Source organism: Copadichromis virginalis, linkage group LG3, assembly GCF_057382275.1.
Source record: "Copadichromis virginalis isolate Kocher_CV1m ecotype Utaka linkage group LG3, C_Virginalis_male_GT1.1, whole genome shotgun sequence".
NCBI classification, from domain to species: Eukaryota; Metazoa; Chordata; class Actinopteri; order Cichliformes; family Cichlidae; genus Copadichromis; species Copadichromis virginalis.
The window spans coordinates 23,087,669-23,113,725 of NC_140620.1; the positions used below are offsets into that span (position 1 = coordinate 23,087,669).

Genomic DNA, 26,057 nt, shown 5'->3' on the forward strand with positions numbered 1-26,057 from the left:
CATTCACATTCTTTCTCTCTTACTAAATTATGACCTCGGCTCCCTGTCTTCTCTGCTCCCTGCAAAGGTGGGGCTATGGAATGTTGTCTATCTCCCTAGACACCAAGTCTCCTGCTTACAACCTTCTCTTGATGATTCAGCAGTAAAACATGTCAAGAAACAATGTAATACATTCAACAGTGTTGAGTAATACAGGTCAATCCAATAGATCGAATAATTTTCACACTCTTTTAAGTCAGAAGTATAATGCAAACTAAAACTACATACTAATCACACACTCTATGTTAAAGGGTATAATATGATCTACAGCAGTTAACATAATTCAACTATTTTGATTACATATATAAGGTAACATATAATAACAGAATAATCTCACAGCATGTAAGGTGAACTAGCAAACATCATCATAGCTACATGCGGCTGTCTTCTTGTTTGATGGCAGATACTCCCTTCACCCTGGCCAAAAAGGCTAAAATGACCAAAGAAAAAGTGGAAAACAGTTAAACATGAGAGGTTTTTGGACAAAGTTTGTGTTTTTTCCATTGTTTAAGCACTGCTTCCAGCCAAGAGTGATGCCATAAATCCCCTATAGCTGCAGAAAAGGCTAACATTGTTATCTTTTTACAAAAAAACAGCTGAACATGAGAGGTTTTTGGACCAATTTTGTGTTCTCCATTCTTTAAGCACCGGTTCGAGCACCGTTTGAGCACCGGCACCGTTTCAAAAGTACCGGTTTGGCACCGGTAGCGGATAAAACCTAAACGATACCCATCCCTACTCCTTAGTGGAACAAGGTACAGTGTCAGCATATTAAAGTATGGAGGACCACAAGAGCCACACGCATCGAAAAAGATGCGTGACAACTAAGAATTCTGTGCTTAAGTAATGAATTGTAGAATAAATTATGCATTTGTCAATCCTTTTGCTAACATGTTGTCATATCTATGTCGGGCAGAGTGTAAATCCCGAGGCTGAACGGCCTTTGTACAAGCACACACGCTTCTTAGCGGGTCAAAGCTATGAGCTGATTTTGTCTCTATCTGTCATTCTGCAATTCATTTCTTTTTTTTTCTTTTTTTTTAATTTTCTTACATTTTTTTATTCATGAAGAATTCATGGCTCCTTTTTTTTTTTTTTTGCCTGTCCCGTTTGGCTCTTTTGCCATCAGAATTATTGTCTAAAGGCGAAGAAAGATGCCCAACGGATTTACTTTACCAAATTGACCTTCCCAGCCTTGCCATAATGGTCCATTTGATTCACCTTTTATTGTTTATTTTATTTTCACTTGCTGAATACGGGACAGACTTGACTGGGGGAAAGAAGGGGAGAAAGAAAGAGGGAAAGAGAAACAGCTGAGAAGAGGGACGGGGGAGAAGGGCAAAAAACAAAAACCAACAGAATGGGCAGAAAAAAAAAAGAAAAAAAAATGCATATATCGATCACCTGGATCACCTGTTGAGAAAGAAAAAAGAAAACGAGCAGAAGAGAACAAGAGTAATAGAATAAACAACATCACAATGATATATGGGAATATGACAGTGAATACTAAATATTAAACATTATTGTGCAGCTCATAAGATCAACAGAACACAGTGTGCTTTGAGGTTGGAGCCAAAAAGGGTGTAGTTTGTGGGAGTGATCACCCGTGTGTACACCTGTGAGCATGGACGCGCTTGTTTTTTTAAAAGGTTCCTTCATGTAATGATCTGCTAGAGGGTGTGGGGGGTCCACTGCCCCGTCCTCCAGGGCATGAAGCAGGTATGGAGGAGATCAAAACTCCAGACATCCAGAGGCCCCCAGAACACAAGAGACCAAGGAAGACCAACAGAGGGGCAGCCGTGCCACTGTCCCAGAAAGAGCTGAGGAGAGTCCCAGATGAGGGCTCACTCAGCAGCCGTGGAGCAGAAGCCAGGGGGGGTTGCAGTGATGCGCCCGTGAGCTCCGCCGCAATTCATTTCATGTAAACTATAACATGGCGCACAGAACGAGGTGAAAAAAGGCACATACCTTTGACTTTGCGTGACGAACTCTGTATTCCTCGTCCACACATAGTCTTAAAAAAACCTGAATTTTCGGTGGTTCGGCGCACCGTTTACGTGTGGATGAAAGGCCCAAACGCATAGAAACAGCTGCGTTTTCAAAAATACACTTGTAGGTGTGGACGTAGCGTAAAAGAGTTAGTAGTTTATTTTATTACTACCTTTAATTTATTGCAGATTACTTGTATTTGCTTAATTGTTTACTAAATGTTTGAGGTGTGAAATAAACCGCAATGTGGCTGGAGGATATGTTTGTGCGCGCAGGGGGCCTAGCAAAAAACGGTTGGGAACCACTGATCTAATTGAACATATGCAAGACAACAATTTATAGACATGCACACTAAACCTATCTAAAGTAACCTGTGTTACTTTTTCACTCATGAAAACAAGTAACACGTGAGTGTGCTGTTTAACGCTCCTCCTTCATCAACTCTTTCTCTCTGCACCCTGCAAAGCACACAGGAAGTACAGAACAAATATAGATACAAGACCTTATGATTAAATCAAAACTGAACTTGAAATTGAACTTTTCCACATTTTGTCACATTACAGCCACAAACATGAATCAATTTTATTGGAATTCCACGTGAAAGACCGACACAAAGTGGTGCACACGTGAGAAGTGGAACGAAAATCATACATGATTCCAAACATTTTTTACAAATAGATAACTGCAAGCCATTGTGTGTGTAGTGAGACCTCTTATGTCATTTGATACGGCCAAATGGATTTGGACTCACTAAAAAAGTGAAATGAGTAATGGGTCCAGAGGTGGACCCATTTTACAAAAACTCTTTAAATGCTTGCAACTTCATTGCCATTTGAGCCAGACAGAAAATACAAAGGCCACTTTACAGGGCATCTACAATGTAACACAGACATCATAACAATCAGATGATCAGGATAATGGCTTATCACCACTCTAAGATGATCAGTAGTGAAACAGGCTGGCCTTCTCTGAACTGCTGCCTATTTGCTTCTGGTCCTTCTGATGAGCAGCAGGATCATGGGTGGTGGACTGGATTTGCAGCAGTTTCTCAGTTTTTCCCGTTCCAGGCAATTTCTTTTTGCAAAGTACAATCTTACTGGTTTATCCATAACCATGGCTTACTGCACACAAAGAGATGGAATTAGTTAGAATTAGCATCTTTAAGTGGCAGGCAATTTCAAATGCAGCGTTTCTATCAGCCCAGCAAACACACAAACTGTTTTTGTTTTTGTGGGGTTTTTTTTTTCAAATGTCCTAATGAGGAGCTACTTTTTACTTTATTTTTAAATACATTTCCAAGCCTGTACTTTCAGTAAAATAACTTCAGTAAAATAAGTTGCCAACATTAAAAGTACTTTTTGAAAAGTAATAATCTATTGAAATCTGTATTAACTGTCCACTCTTTAGTATCCATCACATATTATCTGCAATATAACACCACTGCCTCAGTCTTACCTCTTGTAATACAGAATAAAAAGCGTCATCTGGCACAAGTTGATAGACATGTGACGAAGTTCTTCTTGCAGTGGACTTTTCTGGTTCTGTTTTGACAACAGAATTAAATCAGTCGATAGCAACAATTTCTACTCAATAAAACACTTATATTGCCTTACATTATTATAAGTTAATTGATAATGTATTTAATAGTGGTTGATCTGAATACAAATGGCTTTTAACAAGTCATAACAAGTCTCACCTTCATTTACTTCAGCGTACTCCTGTTCTACGAGGTAGTAACAGGGTCCAGAAGACAATCCATCTTCATCTAAAGGAGACACAGAGTGAGAGTAAAGAGAGGATATCAATATGTTGAAAACAATGAAGTCGAATTTGACATTTTCGAAATGCCTAATATACATATAAGGCAATACCTGCAGTTTTATACATTTTTATGCTACATGCATTGTTTTTGTCATTTCCAAATGAGTAAGATGATTGAATATTGATTATATCATGTTCCTATTCTTGTTTTGTTTAATTTATAGTTTATTATATAAACTTAATACAAAATTTCAATACAAAACTTTTAGTTTTGAGCTGTACAAAGCAAATTCACACTTCTCACTCTAGATGCGCGTCTAAAATACATGCTTGAACTGTATTAGCACTGTGGTTTTTATTTGAAGCACAAGTCCAGGAAACTCATGTTCTCACCACCGCCTACACATTTAGCAATAACAGATACACATCACAAGAAAGGGTAAGGCAATACCAGACAAACAAGTCTTGTTTGACTTCATAAATCAAATTTGCGACAAACGTTATATCAACTTAAATTCTGTTAGTGTAAACTTAATAAGTTATTTTTTAACAGGAGATAACTATAATTTACATGACATTACCTGTTTTTTTCCTGTTTTTATTTACAGTAGCATATGTTGCTCTGCTTGCAATAGGTGCACTGGCCTCTGTGATTAAAAAAACAACAACATAAAACATCACAACAGTAGTCTTGAGACAAAATAGTCTAAACAGAGTTTTTTTTATGTCAGGACATTTAGCTTCTGTTTTTCACAATTAAAAATCTTTTAATGTATATTACTTTAACCAAGTATTTATTTCATGTTGGTCAAGAGGACACAAGTTTTTATTTATTAATACAATAACAATTAAGAGCACATCCTAATAAATAGTTCTTGTCTTTCCTGTGTGGTGACTGTTAATGCTTGGTTTAAAGTACTTTATAGGTTCCAAGTTAAATTATGTTTGCATAGTTAAGTCTTTTGCAGGATGCCATACACATGGGTAATTAAACAGTGTTTGTGTTCTGACCTGTTTGACGCTCTGTTGAATCTGAAGTACGCACCTTAGTTGACAGATAGAGCAGTGCTATAGTACAAGGAAGAAAAACAACGTCACCAGTGAACAACATGGAAAAAATAAAGGTATTTTTTAAAACTTTAGAGAACAACAGTGCTATGAAAAAGTTATGAGCCACTGCTATTTCTTTGTATTTTGTTAAAAGAATGAGCACAAAATTCTACATGAAATGTAATGTTTGTTATTTTCTTTACCTCTGTCCCAGTAATCTTTCCCAAAGCGACGCAGTGCCCCCACCACCAACACAACACTCAATAAAACAGTGACAATAATCCAAGGTGTGGCAGGATGGCTTTCCTTTTCGGAACTATCTGTAAATATTTTTAAATATATTTGTAAATATGAATAAAGTCGTTTAATTTATGTTTTGAAAAAAATGGAAAAAAAGCAAAAAAAAAGGTCAAACAGGAAGATGAAAATAAGTCAGAGGGTATGTAAAAGTTTAGTACACCTGTTCCATTTCCTTAAAGTGTACCTTTAATACTGCACACTGGAAATTCCACAGTATTTCAAAAAGCTACAGATTTGAATGACAGCAATCAAATGTATCTATGGGATTTATTTTAAAACTTTGTTGTTTCTCACCTGTGTTCTGACCTGTGACATTCAGCCAGCTCACTGGTGACTCTCCAGCTCCTGAAATGCTGCATTTGTAACATCCTTCATGAGAATTTAAAACTCTGCCGATGGTCATGTATCCTGTGGAGCTCTTCCTGATGAGGAGTCCATCTTTGTAGAACTCAGCTGTGAAGTTGGAGGAAGTTGTCTTGTTCCTGCAGCTCAGAGTCACAGCTTCTCCCTCCATCACAGGAACAGCAGGACTCTCCAGGATCACAGGACCAGCTGAAAACCAACATGTATAAATCTATTCAATGATGTGTTTGATTATGACAACATATTGCTTACTAAATGGAAACTTACCAGTAACAGTGATGTTGATAATGTTGCTTTTCTCCCCTCCTCCAGTCTCACATATGAACTCTCCACTGTCTTCTGTATAAACATTTTTTATAGAGCAGGACAATCCTGTTGCTGTTTTCTCATTAGTGTAGCCGCATGATTTCATTTTCCCTCTCAGCTTATGTACAATATTATAATGAGAGACGCGCTCACAGTAAAAAGTTACTGACTCATATTCAAAGAACTGTGATCTGTTTGGAACAACACGAAGAAAAACTGCACCTGAGATAAGGAAAAGGAGAAATTCAGTTCAGTTTTATTGTTTAATAAAAATGTTGTCAAACTATACAGAACAAAATAACAACAGATAAAAATAACGGCAAATATGTATCAAATATACATGAGGGATGAACACATGTCCTACATCTAATTTCTAAATTATCTACTTCTCCATCAAACAATTGCAAAAAAATAAATAAATACTGATATCAGTGAGCAGGTAGCTGGGACTCACCAACGTTGTCATCATGTGCACACAGCAGGATCTTGACAGTTATCACTGAAGAGAATTAAAGAGCTATTAAAATAAATACTTTATTATGATCTTAATAATTACTGACATTTTGACAGCATCAGTACCTTTAACCTTTATATTGCTTAGTTTTATTGCGGATGTAAGACCGTACTCACACAGCTTGATGCAGGTAGCTCTGAACACCATGATGTCGTGCTGCAGACTGAATACTAAGTGTGAAAACTGAGAGCAGGGGCGTCTTCTTGTTTGTCTTCCTGTTCCTAAAGCAGTTTTACTACCACTACTACTTTCTACTATTTCTGTTACAACTCAATGCTAATTAATGTAATCATTTAACTTTACTAAAGTAGTTTCCACAGTAACCAAGTTGATCTTGTGTCAACTTAGGAAACTGAAACACTGAAGCTTATCTGTGGGTGGAACAAGGAACTGCTTCAGTGTCTGAAAAATGGTGGTTAGACTCCAATGGCCCATCACAGCATAATGGATTCCTATCAGTGATAGGGATTAGGAAACCCCTGGTGGTTGTGGTGGTGGTGGAGCCCGAGTGACATAGGAGGGGTGATGATGGGGAGGAGGTGGGTTACACAAAGGTGTCTGCAAGAGAAAGTCTTAGGTGTGAAGGAGTAAAAAAAGTGCCAAGTAAAGACCGATTGGCCAGCTAGATGATTTGAACCAGACCAGTGATGTTACAGTCGGCCTGACAGTGTTGTAACCACTTTAGATATACTTTATAGTCTTTAGTGATACTTGTCAACAATCAGGAGTCCTATTTTAAAATGTCTTAGTAGTTTCAAAACACATGAACCAAAGCAAGGCAAGGCATTTAAATATGATCGATATATTATTGAAGCGGAAGCAATACTCCAAAAACAACCACACAACCAGGTAAAAAACAGAAAGACAAAATTAGGGAAGCACATCAGAGAAAAGTTACCACAACACAGCTACAGAGATGCTTCTGCAAAAATAAAGGGGAATACTGGGCTATGTACACTGAGGAACTGAATGGAGGTGTAAGTAATCTCCAAACACAGAGACATGACGGATAAAACTCATGCTAAACACGACAAACATGACACAGACTACACAAAAATACTCAGTCTGAGGCAGGATCAAAACTCCATATTACTAGACCTGAAAACCAGTAAATCAGCCTCTGTGTCACAATCAGCAGGGCTGGGGCTGTGTGTAGCGTGAAAGGTGGACCCAAATGCAGATACCAAATGTACTCAGAGCACTAGGTCAGAGACCCAACCTGTGATACTTTGCAGTAACGTCGGTTAACAACTGTAAAACTCTGATCCCTGCGATTCATTACCCAGCAGTCATTTCATTCAGTTTTTTTCTTATCACAAATAAAGTTTTTCTTTATTATTTCAAATATATTTATTTCAACTACATAAAACGCAAAGCGACCTTAAACCCAACAAGTGATAGGAGAAATACACATTTCAATAAAGAGAAAATAACCACATAATCTATGAGTGTAGAAATAACAATGCTGTGGTTGGGTTGCACATCTCATACATGCACACGTTTGAGATCAGCAAGTTAGAGGTGAGGCGTGTGATTGGACTGACACATGGTTTAAGCTGGGAGAAAATTAGGTCAGGTTGAGAGATGAGGTCAGGCAGGAGTTTCGGTAGATGATGACTTTCACAAACCACAGTGTGATCGGCAGTAGAGCTGATGTTTATCACGTATGTTCAAAGTGACAAAAAGGAGTATAAAAAAGTTTTTTGTAGAAACAACAGATCAACCAGTTCATTTCTTGAGACAGTCACTATTACCAGCAAAATTAATGAATCAGTAAGTTATTCATTAACTACAAGAAGTATGATGGGATAATTGGTTTTATTGCTCTATTTTTCACAATTGCTTGGACTATTATCCGCTTCATGGCAATTACACTAACACATAGGTGAACACGAGTTAGTTGGTCTAGCTTTGACTTTCTATCAGTGAAGAACAGCAGCAGAACCACAATCACAACTATGAAAAGTGTCTATAAGATGAGGTGACCGCTGTGCTCTGAGGCATGATCTCACTCAATGTGTCTGCAGAGATTATTTATCATGTATAAAGGACACGGGCAGATTTAAATGTGTTTTTCTGATCAAAATATATTAAACATATTTGTTTTTAAATTATGTAATAATATTGGATGTGTTAAATCTGCCCCCTGCAGTAAATCAACCAGCATTACAACACTGGCAGAAATAAAAGTTACACACAGTTTGACTTTGAGTTGATTTCAATATTTCTTCAGTGGAGGTTTTACTTAGTGCAGTGTCAGTGCCAGCAGCTCTTAATGGCAGAGAAAGTTGAGTCTTTAACTCATCTGACTCAGGTACAGCCTCAGGCTGGCATTGAGGGCTTCACCATATAGAGTATCGTAACTTGTAGCATACTGGAACATACATGGTGGAATTAGAAGGGGATGTTTTTTGTAACATGAACAACACACATTTCTGTAATGTCTAAATTCCAAGAGATAATTGATTTAAAAAAGTAATGGTAATACTTTGCATACTGATATGACTTAAATATTTTAAATATGCTTGATAAATTATCCATATTGCAGTTCACCATAAAACATGATGAAGCTTTGTATCTTTTAAGAAGACTTATCACTCACTCACAAGATTCTATTTACTTCCCTGCTTTGTGGATGTTTTTTTAAAGAAGACAGAAAGATTAAATAAAGGCTAATTTTTATCCTTCTTAGTAGTAGTAGCTCAGAAAGTGACCTTTTGAGGCCCATCATATATACTACAAACAATTAAGGTCAAGCTGAAACAAGCTGAGCTCCACCTCAGCATCACATCCTCTTCTCACTTCTGCTTTTACAAAGTCTAACAAATAAAACAAACAAACAAAAAAAAAAAAACCCAGCTTATTTTCTTTACTTTACTGAACAGCTGCTGCTACAACATGAAATAAGCCACCAGATATTTAGTCTGTGCACTAGACCACAATTCACATAGAGACATGCCCAGTAAACGTTGCAGGTGTATTTCACTGCTTACCACAAATTTGGTTCATCTGTTTTGGAAAACAAAGCAATGCAACACATTTACATTAGCGGTTACCACGGTGACAACCTGCTGTCTAGAAGAAATGAGCTGCAGTTGTTCTTTTCTTTTAAACAACATTCACACACAAGCAAAAAGAACACAAGAAACAAGTGGTTTAATTTTAACTTCTACACAAGAGCCAGATACATTTGTTACTATGTGAACATTATCTGTTCTTATAACCATGTGAGTCTGACAGCTGTTTCTAGCTGAAGAGGCACATAACAGTTTGTTGACTTTCACACCAAACGCAGCAGATGATGTACAGCTTGTTCAATTGCACTATTAATAATACGTGATAAATGTCTTCACTTTCACTCAGATGTTATTTTGTCTTCATTCCGCTCTTTTTTTGAGACCTGTCAAGAAGTACAGAACAAAAAAATATTTATATATTTATTTTGTTTAAAGGATGGAAAACATGCTGTTGTTAGTATTAACTTCACACCAATATTAACTTCACAGGGCAGCTACTAAACAAGCATTAACATTTTGTCATGGACTATTAGTGTTCTTAGTATTGCTAGAATTTGGGCGACCGTGGCTCAGGGGATTGGGAAGCTCATCTGTAACCGGACGGTTGCCGGTTTGATCCCCCTGCTCTCTTTGTCCTGGTCGTTGTGTCCTTGGGCAAGACACTTTACCCTACCGCCTACTGGTGTTGGCCAGAGGGGCCGATGGCGCGATATGGCAGCCTCGCTTCTGTCAGTCTGCCCCAGGGCAGCTGTGGCTACAACTGTAGCTTGTCTCCACCAGTGTGTGAATGTGAGAGTGAATGAATAGTGGAATTGTAAAGCGCTTTGGGTGCCTAGAAAAGCGCTATGTAATTTAATTTAATATTTACCACACATCACATATTACATGTTATCTGAATGCAACACATAAGGAATGATTAATAACGGTTAATCTTACCTTTGAGTTCAGTCTCACCCGGGTGTAAGGTGTAATAAATGGTTCTAGAATATAACGTGTCATCATCTAAAGGAGGGATGCAGCCAGAGTGAGAGGACAGACAACCACAGTAACATCAGTGATAACACTATTTTCTATTCACTGAATTCATTTGAAATCTTAGGAAAATCTGGTAATGACAAGAAAATAATATCACCTTTTTTTCAGATACTTATAAGGCACCACTAAAACGACAATGCACTATAATCTTTAACCAAGTCTGGGGCTTCATCTTGATACAAACAGTATCATCTGCTTTGAACAATTTCTTAAATATCTGCACTATATTTCATTAATCTAGCTACTGAAGCTTTAATGTTGCTTTGCTAGCATCATAGAGTTAATTACAACACGCAAAAGCAGATTTGTGTGTGTGTGTTTTACTGTTTTAAAATGCATTAGAAAAATGTATTCCTTTCCTGCAAAAATAAAATTAAATAAATAAGAGAAATAATAGCATGCAAAGAAGAGAAGTCACTGAGTAGCCATAGTTTATTTCTTAATTTAAGTTATTTAGCTCAGCAGTCCCAGACCTTTTTTGCCCCACGGACCGGTTTAATATCAGACAGTATTTTCACAGACCAGCCTTTGCCGATAAAGCCAACAAAATAAAATGATATGAGAGACAAAAACTGTGGAATTTTGTAAATATAATAGTAAACACGAATTCACTGTGTAACTGTGTAACTTTCTTAGCAGCGTCATCCTGAAATGTGCCAACAATATTGAGAGTAACATCCTCCTCTGTGCCCCTTAATGCTCTCTGGTCACTATTGTAACGCGTAAATATTTCTTTCAAAGACCCAGTGAAACCTAGTTATCTGATTCTGAATGATAAAAACCCTGAAACCCATACATTTCACACCTGAGCCTCCACTCCCGAGGCCCGGTGCCAAGCGACTCACATGCCAGTACCGATCCGTGGCCTGGGGTTTGGGGACCACTGATTTAGCTTACAGCAATTACCTTTCTTCTTAAACTTTGAAAAAAAAATTACAGCATTGCCAAAATTTCCTTGTGAAATTTGTCTCATAATAGGTAATATTGTGTTTCTATTTCCAAGTTTGATAACAATTAATAGGAAATATTGGCACAACATTCATGTTCTGACTTGTCGACAGACAGAGTAATGCTGCAGCACAGGAGTTCCATTTAAAAATACTTGTGGTGCAATGATTTAATAAAGCATGATGAGAACGCAATGAACACAAAGATGTGCAAAAAATATTACTTTGTACTTTCTTTTACCTCTGTCCCACGAATCGTTGCCAAGGTACACTCCAAATGTCAGCACCACAGCGCTCAAGAAAGCAATGGCAATAAGCCAAGGTGTGTCCTCAGAAGAGAAAAGGTTCGGCTCTTTGGTATGATCTGGATTAAATGTTGTATCTAAAAAAATTCAAAGGGAAGAGAAAGCTAAAATACATCTTGCACATGCATTAAAAAACTGTCTTTGATATTGTGTAACTGTGATTAACTTATATCAGTCAGTACAACAACAAAAAATTGCATACTACTTAAACCTACTGGACTGTATTTTTTTTTATGAAAGAAACAAAAGACTAAATAAAATAAACAAACAAAACAAAAGAAAAACTGCATCACAACTCCTCTGATCATTAAGAAATGGACAGAGAACCTATTTCCCACTTTTTTTTCTTGAATTGTTTGCTCCTCCAAATTGGAAAATGAAGTTCATATACGAATATAGCTGGCACTCACCAACTCTCTGACCTTGAACCCCCAGTAGTAACATAATCGTCATCACTGAAGAGATAAAAAAGCTGCAGATTTATGAAGGGACTTACAGCTAACAGTAACGCATGTCAAAACTCTCAGAAAAAAATCAGAAAAATGCAGTTCTTTCACTTCTCACAAAAAAATGGCACATTTCCTTTTTAACTTTGATTAAAAATTATTATTTATTTTTGTATAATTTTATGTTGTTATTCTTTAAATATGAAAAATACTTACAGAGTTTGGTGCCGAAAGCTTTGACTTCCATTGTTTTGCTGTTGTTTCACTGCTAACTGAAGACTGAAGTGTTACAGCAGTGAGCACAGGTGTCTTACTGCTGCTTAAACAGTTTTAATATCAAATATTTTTAAAACTTCATGCAATTAAACAAAGTAGTTTTACAAAATTAGCTTCCACTGAGTCTGATTTGCTTTTGTGACAAGTCAGTCCTCAGTGATTAAGTTCACTATCAGTGGGTGGAACAAGTAACCACTTATGTCTAACGCTGCATTTGACGTAACTAGCAGGCTGGTTCATGTTTTCTGTTGTTAGTTTGAAGTTTATCATGTTAATACAGTACAACTGATGGTAGTGTCATCAAAGAAGTACAAGACACACTTAAATATTTATTTTGTCCATAGTTTACGGTCCATAGACTTTACAGAGTGTAAACTATACCGAATTCTTATTTAATGAGATACTTCAATGAGATATATGCCTAAATGTACTTATTTTGTTGTCATGTGACCAGCTTACAAGGTGTTTGCATTGTGGATTTTTTTAAGAGAATATCCACTTTGACCTTTTAAGTCTGATTTGTGTGGAAAGTATTAATATCATTATTATTATTATCATTATTATTGTGACCTTTGACCCATTTAGCATGACCTATTTTTTATTAAAATAGCAATAGATTTAAAAATGTAGTTTAATGTAGGGATGGACCGATCCGATATTACATATCGGTATTGGCACAACACCATTAATGAGCACATGTGAATGAAAGTACAATACTTCAGATTCTTTTGCTGGTTTTTCACACCAAAGACCAAAGAATCAAGTTTTATGAATACTTGTAATGGTGTCTAGGGTAGATTCAAGTCGTTGAGTAAGTGTTATGTGAAAACAGCAAATCATGCATTTCTTAAATTTAAAAAATTGCATAAATATCAGGATTATTATATAGGCCACATATGTAGTTTTATAACTTGTTTTCTTTGAATTTTGTATTTTGCAAGAGTTGCTGTGATATCTGCCCTTTGCAACAGGGGGTGCTGCAGCACCTTTACTTCACTGTGCCTTGCTCTGATGTGTCATCGACATGGTCCTCTACCTCTAAAACATCACACAATTTTGACAACGTAATTTTAACAAACTCTGTAGTTTAGTTCTTTTTTTTATATGGAAATGGAGACAAAGCTCTCAGAGTCTGATGCAGAAAGCTTAACAGTCTCAACAGTCTCTTCCTGTGTAGGTTTATCCTGGCACTGAAGCAATACTTAATATCCAAAAATAGCTTCAGGGTTCATTTCTCTATCAGAGGGTAAAAAGACACAGTTTAATTTTGATGCATTTTAATAAACCAATATTAGTTTATTACCACTAAGCCCAGAGTAAAGATCTGGATGGTGGGAAAGTCATTATTATTATCAACGTCAGGGCACAACTTCATTACAAGCAACTCTTGAGTTAAAGAGAAATTTAACTTTTGAGTAAGTCCTAACTACTAAAAATTTAAATTCTTGTTAACAAGTAATATAGCCACACAACTGTAACGAATGCCTGTACACTTATCAGTTTTAAAGCTTAACTTGAAGATAAGAACAACAAGGATACACAACTGGTTATGGAGATGTAAGTATATCAAAAAAGGCACAAATTCAAACCAATACTTCAGAGTTGGCTGTAATTTAGACATTTTTTTTACACACTAAATAAACATGTTTACATGTGTACTTGTTTTACAGCTTTGCCCAGATATACTACAAATAGTACATATTATTGACACAATACAAATGCAAGAAAAAGTATTCAGTACTTTTCAAAAGGATTAGTTTAACAGACTGTGAATACTGAATAGTAACATTATGAATAAGAATAAGAAATGAGCATGAATAAATAAAAAAATACACAAGGTGGCAGAATGAAATTTTTCAGCTCAATTAAACTAACATGTTTGTCCAAGCACACCCAAGTAATAAATTGGTCAGAGCATGCTTACCTTACATCCGTAAACAGCTCAGCTCTGAAGAGTCAGTGAATGTGATGAGAGAATCTGTTTAATCACACAAAGCTAGAGATTGAAGTGAGCTGTAATCTTTGGACTAGAATTTCTGACTTTGTGTGAAAGACTGGAAACTCAGTTACGAGTCATTACACGATGCAGTCGTAATACTGCTGCCATTACAAAAGGGAAAACACAAAAGGAAATGATAAACACTTCTTCAGGGTATCACACGTGACAGTCAGCCAGCTCTCTGGTGATTCAGCTCCTGCTGCACTTGTAAAGTCCTTTATCTGCCTTCAAAACTCTATGAATGATCATGCTTCCTGTGAAGACATTCTGAATTTCGGTTGTCTTTTGCACTGTAAATAAACGCACTGTCTTCATTCAAAGAGTCTCCTGCTCCTGTATCTGCAATTCTGACATCAGGTCCTTTATTCAGGTAGAAATTTGCCTTTGTGTATGCTAAATCTGAGTCTCATTGTCCTTATTATAGCCTCATCAACAGTTACTTGGCTAGCGACTTCAGCTTTTACACAATCTGGCCAAACAAGTGTTGAAAGTTAGCTCATTTCCTTTTTTTCTCAAACACCTAAAACAAGCTACAGTACTGTGATTTGAATACATTCATGGTCTCTGGCTCTAGGAACTACATATAGCCAATGTTGGGAAGGTTACTTTTAAAATATAATCCACTACAGATTACAGAATACATGTCCCAAAATGTATTTTGTAATGTATTCCATTATGTAACATATTCTGAATACTTTGGATTACTTAATATATTATCTAGCTTTTTAAAACTAAGTGACTGTACTATTGCTGTGTGATTTATTACTATTGCTGAAGGGTACTCGCAAAACAAATACCAACTAAATTTTTAAATCTTATTATAAAATGAGTAACAGTAGGGTGGACATCATGTAAGGCTGCACTTATTGCAGCGATCTCGTATAGAAAACTATTCAGCGCATATATAAAACAGGTCTGCGGCTCCGAACCGTAGTAAAGGGACCTCTGGCTAATATGTCGGGTTCGTGTCGGGCTCGTAGCCGAAAACTAGCTTTACTTTGTTGTCTGGGTCACACGGCAGTAAATGTTACTATAGCTAAAGTAATGCCATCCTGAGATCAGATTGAAAAAATTGTAATGATAAAAATACTGAATGTCTTAATCTTTATAAAAAACAGAGGAAAGGTAATGAGATAAAAATATAACAAAAATAATAAAATATAGAAAACCATGAAATTTCTTTGAAATTATATCAACAAAACAATACCTCATTGTGCCTAAATATGGTTAAAAGTTAATAGAAACTTTTCTCGTTAACCTCTCTCCCCTTATTCTCATGCAAAGCTCTGTAGTGCCTGAGCATGGATGAGGTGTTGTTGTTATAGCCCAGCTCCCTGGCACATAGCAAACACTTCACCTTGTACAAAAGTACAGACAGCTTAACATAAATTGTATTGCACCATCAGTATTATGAAAATACATCTTCTGTAGAAATTCACATACCTTGTTGGGAGGAATGAAATCAAAATGTTCCCACACAGGGGAGGACATCCTCCTCTTCTTAGCTGGCTCCATTCTCTCCTGACTTTCTCTCCTCACTCTCATAAACCTCCAAACTGTCTCCAAACTCTCACTAACCGCAACTCTCCATCAAACACTCACATTTTGAATGAAGTCTGAGGGGTTTATATCTGTCATAGCCAGTGTTGGGACTAACGCGTTATTAAGTAACGCGTTACAGTAACTACGTTATTATTGTGGTAACGAGCACGGTAAATAGTTATTATGCCAAAATCAGGAACGCGTTAGTCGTTACTGGGATTTAGATAGGGTCGTTACTCGTTACTTCGTGTGGTGGCTATCGCGGAGCTTCCACAGATTCAGTAACATTAGCAAGTGGTGGAGGCCAGCAGGTGGATGAGAGAAAGCAACACGTTCTCGGGCTGGAGAAAGGGGACGCAGAAGGAAAAGAGACCCGAGGCGGCCGCCGGTCCAAGTGTGAACTGAACTTCAGGTAAGAAGTTATGACCTGCAGTCTCTCTGGGTCAGATATGAACCGAGTTTAGGTGGAGTTTATTTTCGTTATGCTGACTTTTTCCGTACTGCGTGCTAGCTAGCATGACGGAGTTTCTATACAGCTGGGTGGGTGCTATGAAGTTAATGATGTTGAACTTTATTTTGTTCATAAGTTATTAGAGTTGTCAACCGTCCTGTGTGGTATTCAGAGAAAATATTACGCGTTTCTTATTGAGGTGAAAAGGAACAGTTTGTCCCGTAATTCAGCTACAATGAAAAAGACACAAAGCTGGAGTTATTCTGTGTCTTTGCTGTACAGCTGCCTCTTCTTCTCTCATTCTCCCCCCTCCCTCTCCCGTTTCTACTTCAATCATGAAAACTGATCAATGATCAGCTGATCGGCTCTCTTGTTTGTTTATCGCCCACTTTGCGCCGAAAGAGGAAACCAGCCGATGTCGCGCTAAACAACAGCAGCACGTTTAAGCTTCATCAGCTGTTGTTAGAATTTATTTAATATTAATTTCTAGTATCAGCTGATGTTTGCTGGAGCCACAGCTGCAAAAAAGCTGCTGGTCATGATATGGTTTGGTTATCTGGTGAGAGGGAAACATGAAGATGAAACCAGGAGATGTCCTTACTGGATCATCAGAGCTGAACAGGTGATGGAGAAACAGGTTTACCTTTTAGGTGACATGAATGAGTTGAAGGGAAGTTATGAACTGTTTCTGAGAGACAAATAACACCAGGATCCTTTTTTAGGTAGCTGACAGCTGGTAACTGTGCAGGGGCGGGTCTAGCAAAGTTTTGCCAGGGGGGCCAGGTAGGGCATTAACAGGGAGAGGTGGGCACAAAGAAATACTTTTCTATCTTATTCTCATTTAAAATGTCTCGCTTTTAAAAAATAATTATCTGAATCTTACAACAAGCGATTGATAGATTGATGCATATATACCATCAAAACAGTGTACATCACTGTCACAACAGCGTTTGTTTTCATTCAAAGGCTTTATGATTTTTCCTATAATGGTGGGCCAGTCTCTAGTCAAAATGCCCGGGACAATTTTTTTGTCCCAGTCCAGCCCTGTATGCAGCTCATCTGCAGTCTGGTGTTACCTACATCTTCCTATTCAGAAGGCAGAATTTCCGAGTTCTGAGTACAATCGAAAGCACCACGACTGCAGTTTTTGTGTTGGATGTAAAAGGCGCACATGACGCTGTGACGTAGGCTAGAATCATGGCAGCAGTCAATGACAGTCCAGGCGTGGGATTTCTCTCGTGGAAATATGCACATTATCTTTTCCTTTCTATTGGTAGGTGGCACAGTGCACTTGTGGCAAGTAAACAAGCTAGAAGACTGGCAAAGTTATGGAAGCAACACATTAACAAGAGAATTCTGAGTAAAACCAAAGTTACTTTCCCTAGTAACTAGTTACTTTGAAAGTAACGAGTAACTTGAAGTAACTGAGTTACTTTTGAGAGAAGTAACTAGTAATGTAACTAAGTTACTATTTTAAAGTAACTTACCCAACACTGGTCATAGCTCGCGGCAAAGTTCGAATCATTTCATGAACCAGTCACGTGGTACAGCGGGGCAGCGAGGCTTCGGACGTCATCATTTTCAGCTCCTCCCATAAATGAAGAAAGGCCTCGATACGCGCATCGCGGAAACGCCCCCTCAATTACTCGACACAAGCTTTGAAGTCTCGATACAGAACGTCACATCACTACTATACACTGGCTGCAGGTTTTAAACTGTTAGACACACTAGGTTATGCAGTTGATGCCACTTTTGTATGTTTTCACTAACCTTTTGTCTAGTAGCTAGATAGGCCTTTTGTTTTGCGTTTTTGTTTCAGTTAGGCCCTGGAAGCTATCGACCTCTTTTTGTTTTATTAATTTCTTTGATTTGGCTCAACGACCCAGTCCTCCTCCCCCACCTTTTGTTTGTTAAGTTTGACTATCAAGGCAAGCAACCAATAAATCCTGCCTGATTCTTAACTGTCCTGTTGTCTCCTCCTTCATCGTGGCTCAAAAGTTGGGAGGTCACCTTGTAATCGGAAGGTTGCAGGTTCGATCCCCGGCTTGGACAGTCTCGGTCGTTGTGTTCTTGGGCAAGACACTTCACCTGTTGCCTACTGGTGGTGGTCAGAGGGCCCGGTGGCGCCAGTGTCCGGCAGCCTCGCCTCTGTCAGTGCGCCCCAGGGTGGCTGTGGCTACAATGTAGCTTGCCATCACCAGTGTGTGAATGTGTGTGTGAATGGGTGGATGACTGGATATGTAAAGCGCTTTGGGGTCCTTAGGGACTAGTTAAGCGCTATATAAATACAGGCCATTTACCATTTCATTGATTGTGGTTGTCCGGTGTTGCTGTCTCCTTCCTACCTTTGCCTCCACCATGATGGTGGGTGGTGGTGGGGGGGACGTAACACCTGGTAATGAACTAATGATTTTATTCAGGTGTATTGACCCAGGGTGATATCTAAAACCTGCAAGACACCGGCCCTCGAGGCCTTGAATTTGACACCACTGCCACTGCCTTAATGAATACTTTAACCTCCTAAGACCTGAACTCTTCCATCGCATGCATTTTTAATTTCTCTCTGATATTTGGGCTGATTGACACCTGATAAATGTAAATACAAAGAATTTTTTTTAATCTAATTTTTGTTTCTGAGAAAAATGAGATCCACATGTGAGCATATTTGTTTAAAATTTCAATAGAACAGTGGCAGTATGATGTCCTCGTAAGTGGATATCAGGCCCTTGTAGAGCAAAATGCAGCATTTTGGTATAGACAATGTGATGTCCACATCTGTGGACCCCAGGTCCCATGAGGTTAAGTTTAGGTTACTCACACCTTAATTAATAAACATGAAGAAAAGGCTTCACAAGGGTGGAATGGACTCAGTTGAATTTAGAATCAAAGTCACAAGTTAAATTGCAATCACACCAGGTGAAATTATATACAGTGCACGGGACTGGAGTTTCCAGGAATCCAGGGATGGAAGGAGAACGGGTCCAAAACACACTCCACACTCCACACGTCCACTTTAATAATCCTTTTCAGCACTCATGCTAACATCCTTTTCACACCTCACTGCCATACTCAGGGGAACAGATCAGGAAACAGGGACGGGTCAAGGAATTTCTATACTAGGAAACGCAGTAAGAACAGACTGGAACTTCACATGGAAAACAGAGGTTAATAGAGCTGTACTGACTAGAGTTACTCAACAATCCAGCAAAGAAGCATTCTGAGCCATCATCTTAATTAAATAGCAGCTCAGGCAGATTCCCAGCAGGTGAGTGATTACAACAGGTGCATGGGCCAAGGGCGGGAGCCCAGCTTAGCTCAGGTCAGGCAGATAGGAGACACAGGAGAGTTAGGAGTGTGGTTAGTGTGTGTGTCATCTCTCTGCTAATTGAAGAGATCCAACAACTCACCTGTCACAGACAGTAACTAATTACTGATTACTTCCCCCCAAAAAGTAATCCCGTTACTTTACTGGTTACTTATTTTCAAAAGTAATTAATTATTTAGTTACTTTTTAAAAACACGATTTACAACCTGAAGAGGTGATAAAGTGATAGATCTTTCAGCCCAATTCTACTTTTTCTGCATAATCCATCATACAAAATGTAATCAAATGGAAAGGTCCCTTTTTTTTAACTTGTTTTATCAGTTTTAATCTTTTAACTTTAATCATCAAGCAAAAATTTAATTATATGCAACATTCTCTGATTGATATAAATTAGTTTAACATTTAAACCTATTTTCTGCACATTCCAGCACATAAAATAAAATATTTTTTGTGTTTACACTCAGTCTTTCAAATAAATGGAAGTGGAACACAGCAGAAAATAAATAAAATCAAAGACTCAGCGATCCTGTTGCTCTATTTTCACCTGTATAGCAGGAGGAGGTTTGCCCTGGTGCAGGTGTGCCGTAGCGGTCAGTGGAAGAAGCCGCGAGTTTGTCTGTGAATTTCCCATTAGGTGGTAACGTACACGGTGCTTGCTCGGAAGTTAAGGGGTTTTTTTCGCTGTAAAAAGAAGTTTTCTTCCCACGCAGTGAACAGCGGACACTAACAGCGGTCACTTTTTACGGAATCAAACTCAAAGTAAGGTCAGTACTTCCACGCTTTAAACGCTGCACTCTCATACTCTCTCCCACACTCCATATATTATCCATTGTTGATCTGCACACAGCTTTTGCCACGAATGTCGCACTCGCTTACGTCATTGTCATGAGACACTCTCGCAACAAATCACGGTTTTAGTAGCGCAGTAACGCAGCGTGCTTACGGGAAAGTTCGTAACTCCGTTGCATCACTGTGATGTAATCGTCCCACAAATGTGGCCTTAGAAGGATGCAGCCCATGAATTTGGACATCCCTATTGTGTAAAACTAATGGCATAGGGAGAGGAAATTCTGCTGAAATAAATCATATAGTCACTGACCTTATTTAGCCTCTCAAAATATAATCTACTGTAACCTATTGAGGCCAAGCCCACAGGAGTTGAGCACTTCCTCCCTCACTCAGCTCCTGACTTCTGCTTTTCACACAGTCTGACCAAACAAAAGTAGAAATTCACATAATTTCTTTGGCTTTATTGAAGAGAAATTGCAGAATGAAATAAGACACCACTTTTTTGTTTCGGTACTAGACCACACTTAAAGTCAGTTAAAGTCATTCTCAGTATCAAACATGGCAGTTATATTTGATTGCTGACCACAAACTCAGTGCATCTGTTTTGGAAGAAAGTAATGTGACACTTATTAGATTAGAGGTTGACCTCAGTGAAAAGCTGCAAAAGCTCTTTCCGTGTAACAGCATTCATACATGTCTAAAAACAGAAAGAAGATCAAACAAGTTGGCTAAGCTTCAACGTCTGTATTTCAGGCAGGTGCCTTTGCTTGTGTTCAAACTTTATATATACTTATAACCAAATAGGAATGGCAAATAGTTGTATCTGACTAATTAAAGAAAAGCTATAACTGTCCATACACTTGTACATCAAACCCAGTTGACAATAACAAAAACAATATATGATAAAACCGGGTTACTTCTTTGTTTTCGCTCTCACTCAGAGGTGATGATGTCTTCAGACAGCTCTCTCACTCTGAAAACCTGTAAGACACACAAAAGAAGAGTAGAAGATAAAACAGAATAGAAAAAGTTAACAATAGTTTAATAATAAAGTAGTAATAAGATAAGCTAAGACAATTTTTTTTGTCAATGTAAAGTCATAATTAGCACAATAGCACAAAGATATTGGAAGGTATAGTAGCGCAACAACGCAGAAACAAAAACATAACAATGTTCTAAGTATTACCACCCAATTCCCAAAGTAGTAACCACTTAATGTCCAATTAATATCATAGTACAATGGAGCTATACTACATTAAAAATGCTTCTTGATCTTGTAATGAAGAAGGACAGTGGGAGTGATGGGAATAATAACCACATCAACATTGGTGATGATGGTCTCTGTCTGTTATTCAATCTGTTTCTTAGGCTTGATTTAAAATTTTAGGAAAATCTGATATTGAGGGCTACAAAAAAATCATTCCTACATCACCCCATTTTGTAAGACTGCTAACAGAACAGTGAGCTAATGAAAACCTTACATTTCTAAATGAATTTTTGCTGTTTGCCTGATAACTCTCCATCAGTCACAAGAATATCAGCTATTCATAACTGTTTGTTGTATTTAATGTTGCCTTTGTACGAAACTAATAATAATAATAATGGATTGGATTTATATAGCGCTTTTCAAGGCACGCAAAGCGCTTTACAATGCCACTATTCATTCACTCTCAAATTCATACACTGGTGGAGTCAAGCTACAGTATTTGTATTAGATTTACTGTACAACATATCCTCTATGCCCTAGAAATCTCAGTTCTAATATATTTAACTTTTTTTAAAATATATGACGACCTCTACATCATATATTTTTTTGTTTTATGGGTGGTCCAATGGTAAAATTCTTAATTGTATTCTATTTTTTTTTTTCTTCTGTAGTAGAACGATTTGCTACTCACTGAATATTATTATTTAAAAGTTATTGGGTTCAATTTAAAGTGAATTTTAAAACTGAATGCATGTTTGAAGTTGTACTTCATGCCACATGTAACTACTGTATCTTGAGCTGTCTGAGATACAGTATGTGTCTAAAATAAGAGCTTTAAAATTGCATTTATAGTATTTATTTATAGTTGTGTGGTTTTCATTTACGGTCTACATTTTGGAAACTCAAATTATCACTCGCATCTATACATAATAAATACATAAAAGTCAAACAAAGCTACAGACAACATCACATGAGAAAACAAATGCAATCCTTTTCTTCACAGAAGTATTTTTGTGATATTGTTGCTCAGTAAAATACCTCCTGTCTTTCCTTACCTATTATTTCTTACAGCTTTCACTTTTATTTTAAAAACCTTTGGGAAAGAAAATCAGACACAGTATCTGCCTTACAGGCTAATTTTTAATATAATGATTATAATAATAATAATAATAATAATAATTTTAATTACCTCTCTTCCAGTAGCCTTTGCCAATGTGATACAGGCCCGCTGTCACCAACAGAGCACTGACTAAAATGGTGGAAATTATCCGTGTGGCAGGAGAGGAGGAATGGCTCCCCTGTTTCTCTGGATTGGTTGTGTAATTTAAATTTTGAGAATCTGAATGATGGTTAGCAAAATAACAAAGGTTTAAATGAGGCAAGAATGGTAAACCATGAAATGTTAATTTCAACTTCTTCATAAAGACATTACACAACAGCTTTGCATAAAGAGGATCAACTTTTATTCATATTACAATTATAAATAAACCTTATTTTAAAACATCCCAGTGTCTCACCTGTGATGTTCAGCCAGCTCACTGGTGATTCTCCAGCTCCTGAGATAACACACTTGTAAAGTCCTTCATCTGACTTGGAAACTCTCGGGATGGTCATGTTTCCTGTGGAGCTTCTGTGGATGAGATATCCATTTTCGTAGAAATCAGCTTTGAAGTTGGAGGATGGAATTTGGTTTCTGCAGCTCAGTGTCACAGTTTCTTCCATTAACACAGGAACAGCAGGACTCTCCAAGATCACAGGACCAGCTAAATGAGATGCATTTATCAATTAAATACAGGAAATTAAATGTAATTATAATATATCATAAAATATTGTCCTTCTTTAAAAGTAGGCTACCAGTGACAGAGAGGTTGATAATGTTGCTCCTTGTCCCTCCTTCAGTCTCATACCAGTACTCTCCACTGTGGTCTGTATAAACAATTTGAATGGAGCAGGATGATCCTGTTGGTGTCCTCTTGTTAGCTTTACTACATGATTCTACTTTCCCATTAATTTTATGCACAACTTCACAATAATTGACTCCTTCACAGTGAAATGTCACTGGTTCATATTCGAAGAATTGCAATCTGTTTGGAACAACACGAAGAGAAACTGCATCTGAAACAAAGAAAAAAGTAAGACTGTTGAGAGTTTCAGTACTAAAACTGGCATACTGCACTTAAACATTGAACAAATAAAAAGGTCAAAACAAGTAAAGTTCCTCCCTCATCCGCAACATGTATTAATGCAAGCAAAACCATTGGTACTCACCAACTTTATGATCCAGTACACACAACAGAATCATGATGGTAATCACTGAAGAGAGATAAAAGAGTGGAGTACTGTATAATTACTAAATATACTAAAATTAAAGTATTACTACATCTTATACATAGTCCATAAAAAAACCATAGCCTACTTTTCTTACCTAAAACATAAGAAATAAAACTGTCATGTTTTTAATCAGAATGAATGACCTAAATTTTATAATGATGTAGAAATAGAGCAACTACTCACACTGTCTGATGCAGAGAGCTCTGATCTCCATGTCGTCTTGATGTAGATGGAAGACTTAACAATAGTGAGCACAGGTGTCTCTTTCCTACTAAAAGTATTTTTAAAATAATTAAATATTTTTCAGACGTAATGCTATTATATAGTTTTACAAAAGAAGCGTTCCCAAAGAAGCTGAGCTGTTTTTGTGTCAAGTCAAGCCTCACTGTTTCAGTTCACTGTCGGTGGGCGGAACAACAAACCAGTTCAAGATTAATACTGTGTTTGATGCAGCTTGTTGACTGGTTTATGTTTCCTGTGCTCAGTTTGGTGTACGGTGCTGAGATATAGCACAAAAGTAGAAATCTCGTCTAGATGTACTCAGCCCACTCAGGGAATCACCAAAGTCATTAAAGTTATTTTCAATCACAGGATAGCAAATGTTACTATAGTGTGTGATTGGATGGATAGATAAAACAGCAGCCATTGCATTCTCCATCCCAAGACCAAATAAACAGATGTATGGTTTTGCCATGTTATTGGTTGAATAGTTATTTGCATTAATGAGAAGCTGAACAAGTGCGAAGTAGCTGATAAATGTTTATATAAATATCGTTAGGGTGGCATAAAGAATTTCCATCTGATTTGTTACTTGTTGCTAAAGTGAATAGTGTATGTAATATTTATATAAAATGTTAAATGTTGTACCAAATAAATAAATAAAAATAAAAATAATGGCTTCCATCTTTCAAACAATAGCTGTTCGTGATTTAGTATCTTTCTCATCTTTAAAACTGATTACTTTTACTTTTCTCATTCTGATAAGATCCTGTCAGGTTCTTTAAGGAGCCAACATTTCCTTCTGCCAATCAACTTCATAAATAATATGTAAAATGTTTCACAGTCAAAAAACTTGTTTTTAAAATGTAACTTTACATTTTCTTGATTATGTTCAAGTAAAGAAAGAACTGCAGCCCTGAAACTGAAAGTAAAATCAATGACACTTTTATAACTATTTTGCAATCATGTGAAATAAACTGACAAATGAAATTATAATAGAAGACAATTCACCAAAATGCAACAAATACAGGTTTTAAACAGCTGGTTTTGCAGATTGTTGTTTACTGGGAACATTTACAAATCGTGTTGTGTTCTAGAGCAGGTTGATCAAACTCACTCACAAATTTAGTTTTAAAATTATCTACCCTCAAGTCCAACGTGGTATGTGTGTGTTTGATATCCACCTTGTATTGTATGAGTAATCCTTAAAATATATAATAAAATCTTTGTTTTTTGTATTTATTATTTCAGTAATATAAAATACAATCAGATAAAAGTATATATCAATATATACAAAATCATAGGTCACACGGTGTTCACAGATGTTTCCAGATGTTTGTCAGAATTATGTTTGTTTTAAAAATTGCACTTACAAATATGACTTTTATTTATTTATTTATTTTTTAAATATTGTCATTTCTTAACACAGTCACAGAACATGAAGCATCTGCTTCTAGAAGCTTAAAAAGACAGAACACAAAGTAATGAGTATCTGGATGAAACATGATGGGATACTAACTATTTAGCTTTCATGTTTCCATTTGTCATCATTAGCTGAATCATGTTCTCTCATCATCTCTCATCTGTAGATTTGATTTTCCCAAAGTGAAGACATCCCAACAAAAGCAGAAGCAAAGCCAACATCATGATAGTGAGGGCAGTTCATAAGATGAGGTAAATATGGCAGCTGCGTTTTTTCTGTCTCTGTGTGAGGGGATTCAGAGATGATAGAAATAATTTGTGAGACACAATTAGCTTTCAGTGTGTTGTATACATTTTGTATAAAGGTCTGGATACAGCAATATTTAGTAGACAGAAATGCATAATATGATTGTCTTTTTTCACC

The 26,057-nt window shown here is 37.1% G+C and overlaps 2 protein-coding genes across 2 annotated transcripts; both read right to left on the bottom strand.

Moving 5' to 3' along the window:
• Nucleotides 1-2,650: 2,650 nt before the first annotated feature.
• LOC146713489 (uncharacterized) lies at nt 2,651-6,473 on the bottom strand. Its single transcript, XM_085448400.1, has 10 exons — nt 6,439-6,473; nt 6,263-6,307; nt 5,770-6,030; nt 5,434-5,691; nt 5,043-5,159; nt 4,801-4,857; nt 4,371-4,436; nt 3,725-3,793; nt 3,484-3,569; nt 2,651-3,149 (listed from the first exon to the last, which is right to left on the bottom strand). The coding sequence occupies exons 1-10, from the start codon at nt 6,467-6,469 to the stop codon at nt 3,147-3,149; spliced, it is 993 nt and encodes a 330-aa protein (XP_085304526.1). The 5' UTR covers nt 6,470-6,473; the 3' UTR covers nt 2,651-3,146.
• Nucleotides 6,474-21,409: 14,936 nt separating this feature from the next.
• Nucleotides 21,410-24,221, bottom strand: LOC146713490 (low affinity immunoglobulin gamma Fc region receptor III-B-like). Its single transcript, XM_085438298.1, has 6 exons — nt 24,176-24,221; nt 23,930-23,974; nt 23,516-23,776; nt 23,179-23,424; nt 22,851-22,967; nt 21,410-21,435 (listed from the first exon to the last, which is right to left on the bottom strand). Exons 1-6 carry the CDS (start codon nt 24,204-24,206, stop codon nt 21,410-21,412), a joined length of 726 nt encoding a protein of 241 aa, XP_085294424.1. The 5' UTR covers nt 24,207-24,221.
• Nucleotides 24,222-26,057: the final 1,836 nt, after the last annotated feature.

Bases quoted from the DNA above. Each gene is read 5' to 3' on its own strand.
- LOC146713489 (XM_085448400.1), bottom strand. From the start codon at position 6,469: ATGGTGTTCAGAGCTACCTGCATCAAGCTGT. The intron at 6,308-6,438 runs GTGAGTACGGTC...AATTCTCTTCAG, and splicing joins AGCTACCTGCATCAAGCTGT to TGATAACTGTCAAGATCCTG. The intron at 5,692-5,769 runs GTAAGTTTCCAT...GTTGGTTTTCAG, and splicing joins TATCAACATCACTGTTACTG to CTGGTCCTGTGATCCTGGAG.
- LOC146713490 (XM_085438298.1), bottom strand. From the start codon at position 24,206: ATGGAGATCAGAGCTCTCTGCATCAGACAGT. The intron at 23,425-23,515 runs GTAGCCTACTTT...CATCTCATTTAG, and splicing joins TATCAACCTCTCTGTCACTG to CTGGTCCTGTGATCTTGGAG. The intron at 22,968-23,178 runs GTGAGACACTGG...CAACCAATCCAG, and splicing joins GAGCTGGCTGAACATCACAG to AGAAACAGGGGAGCCATTCC.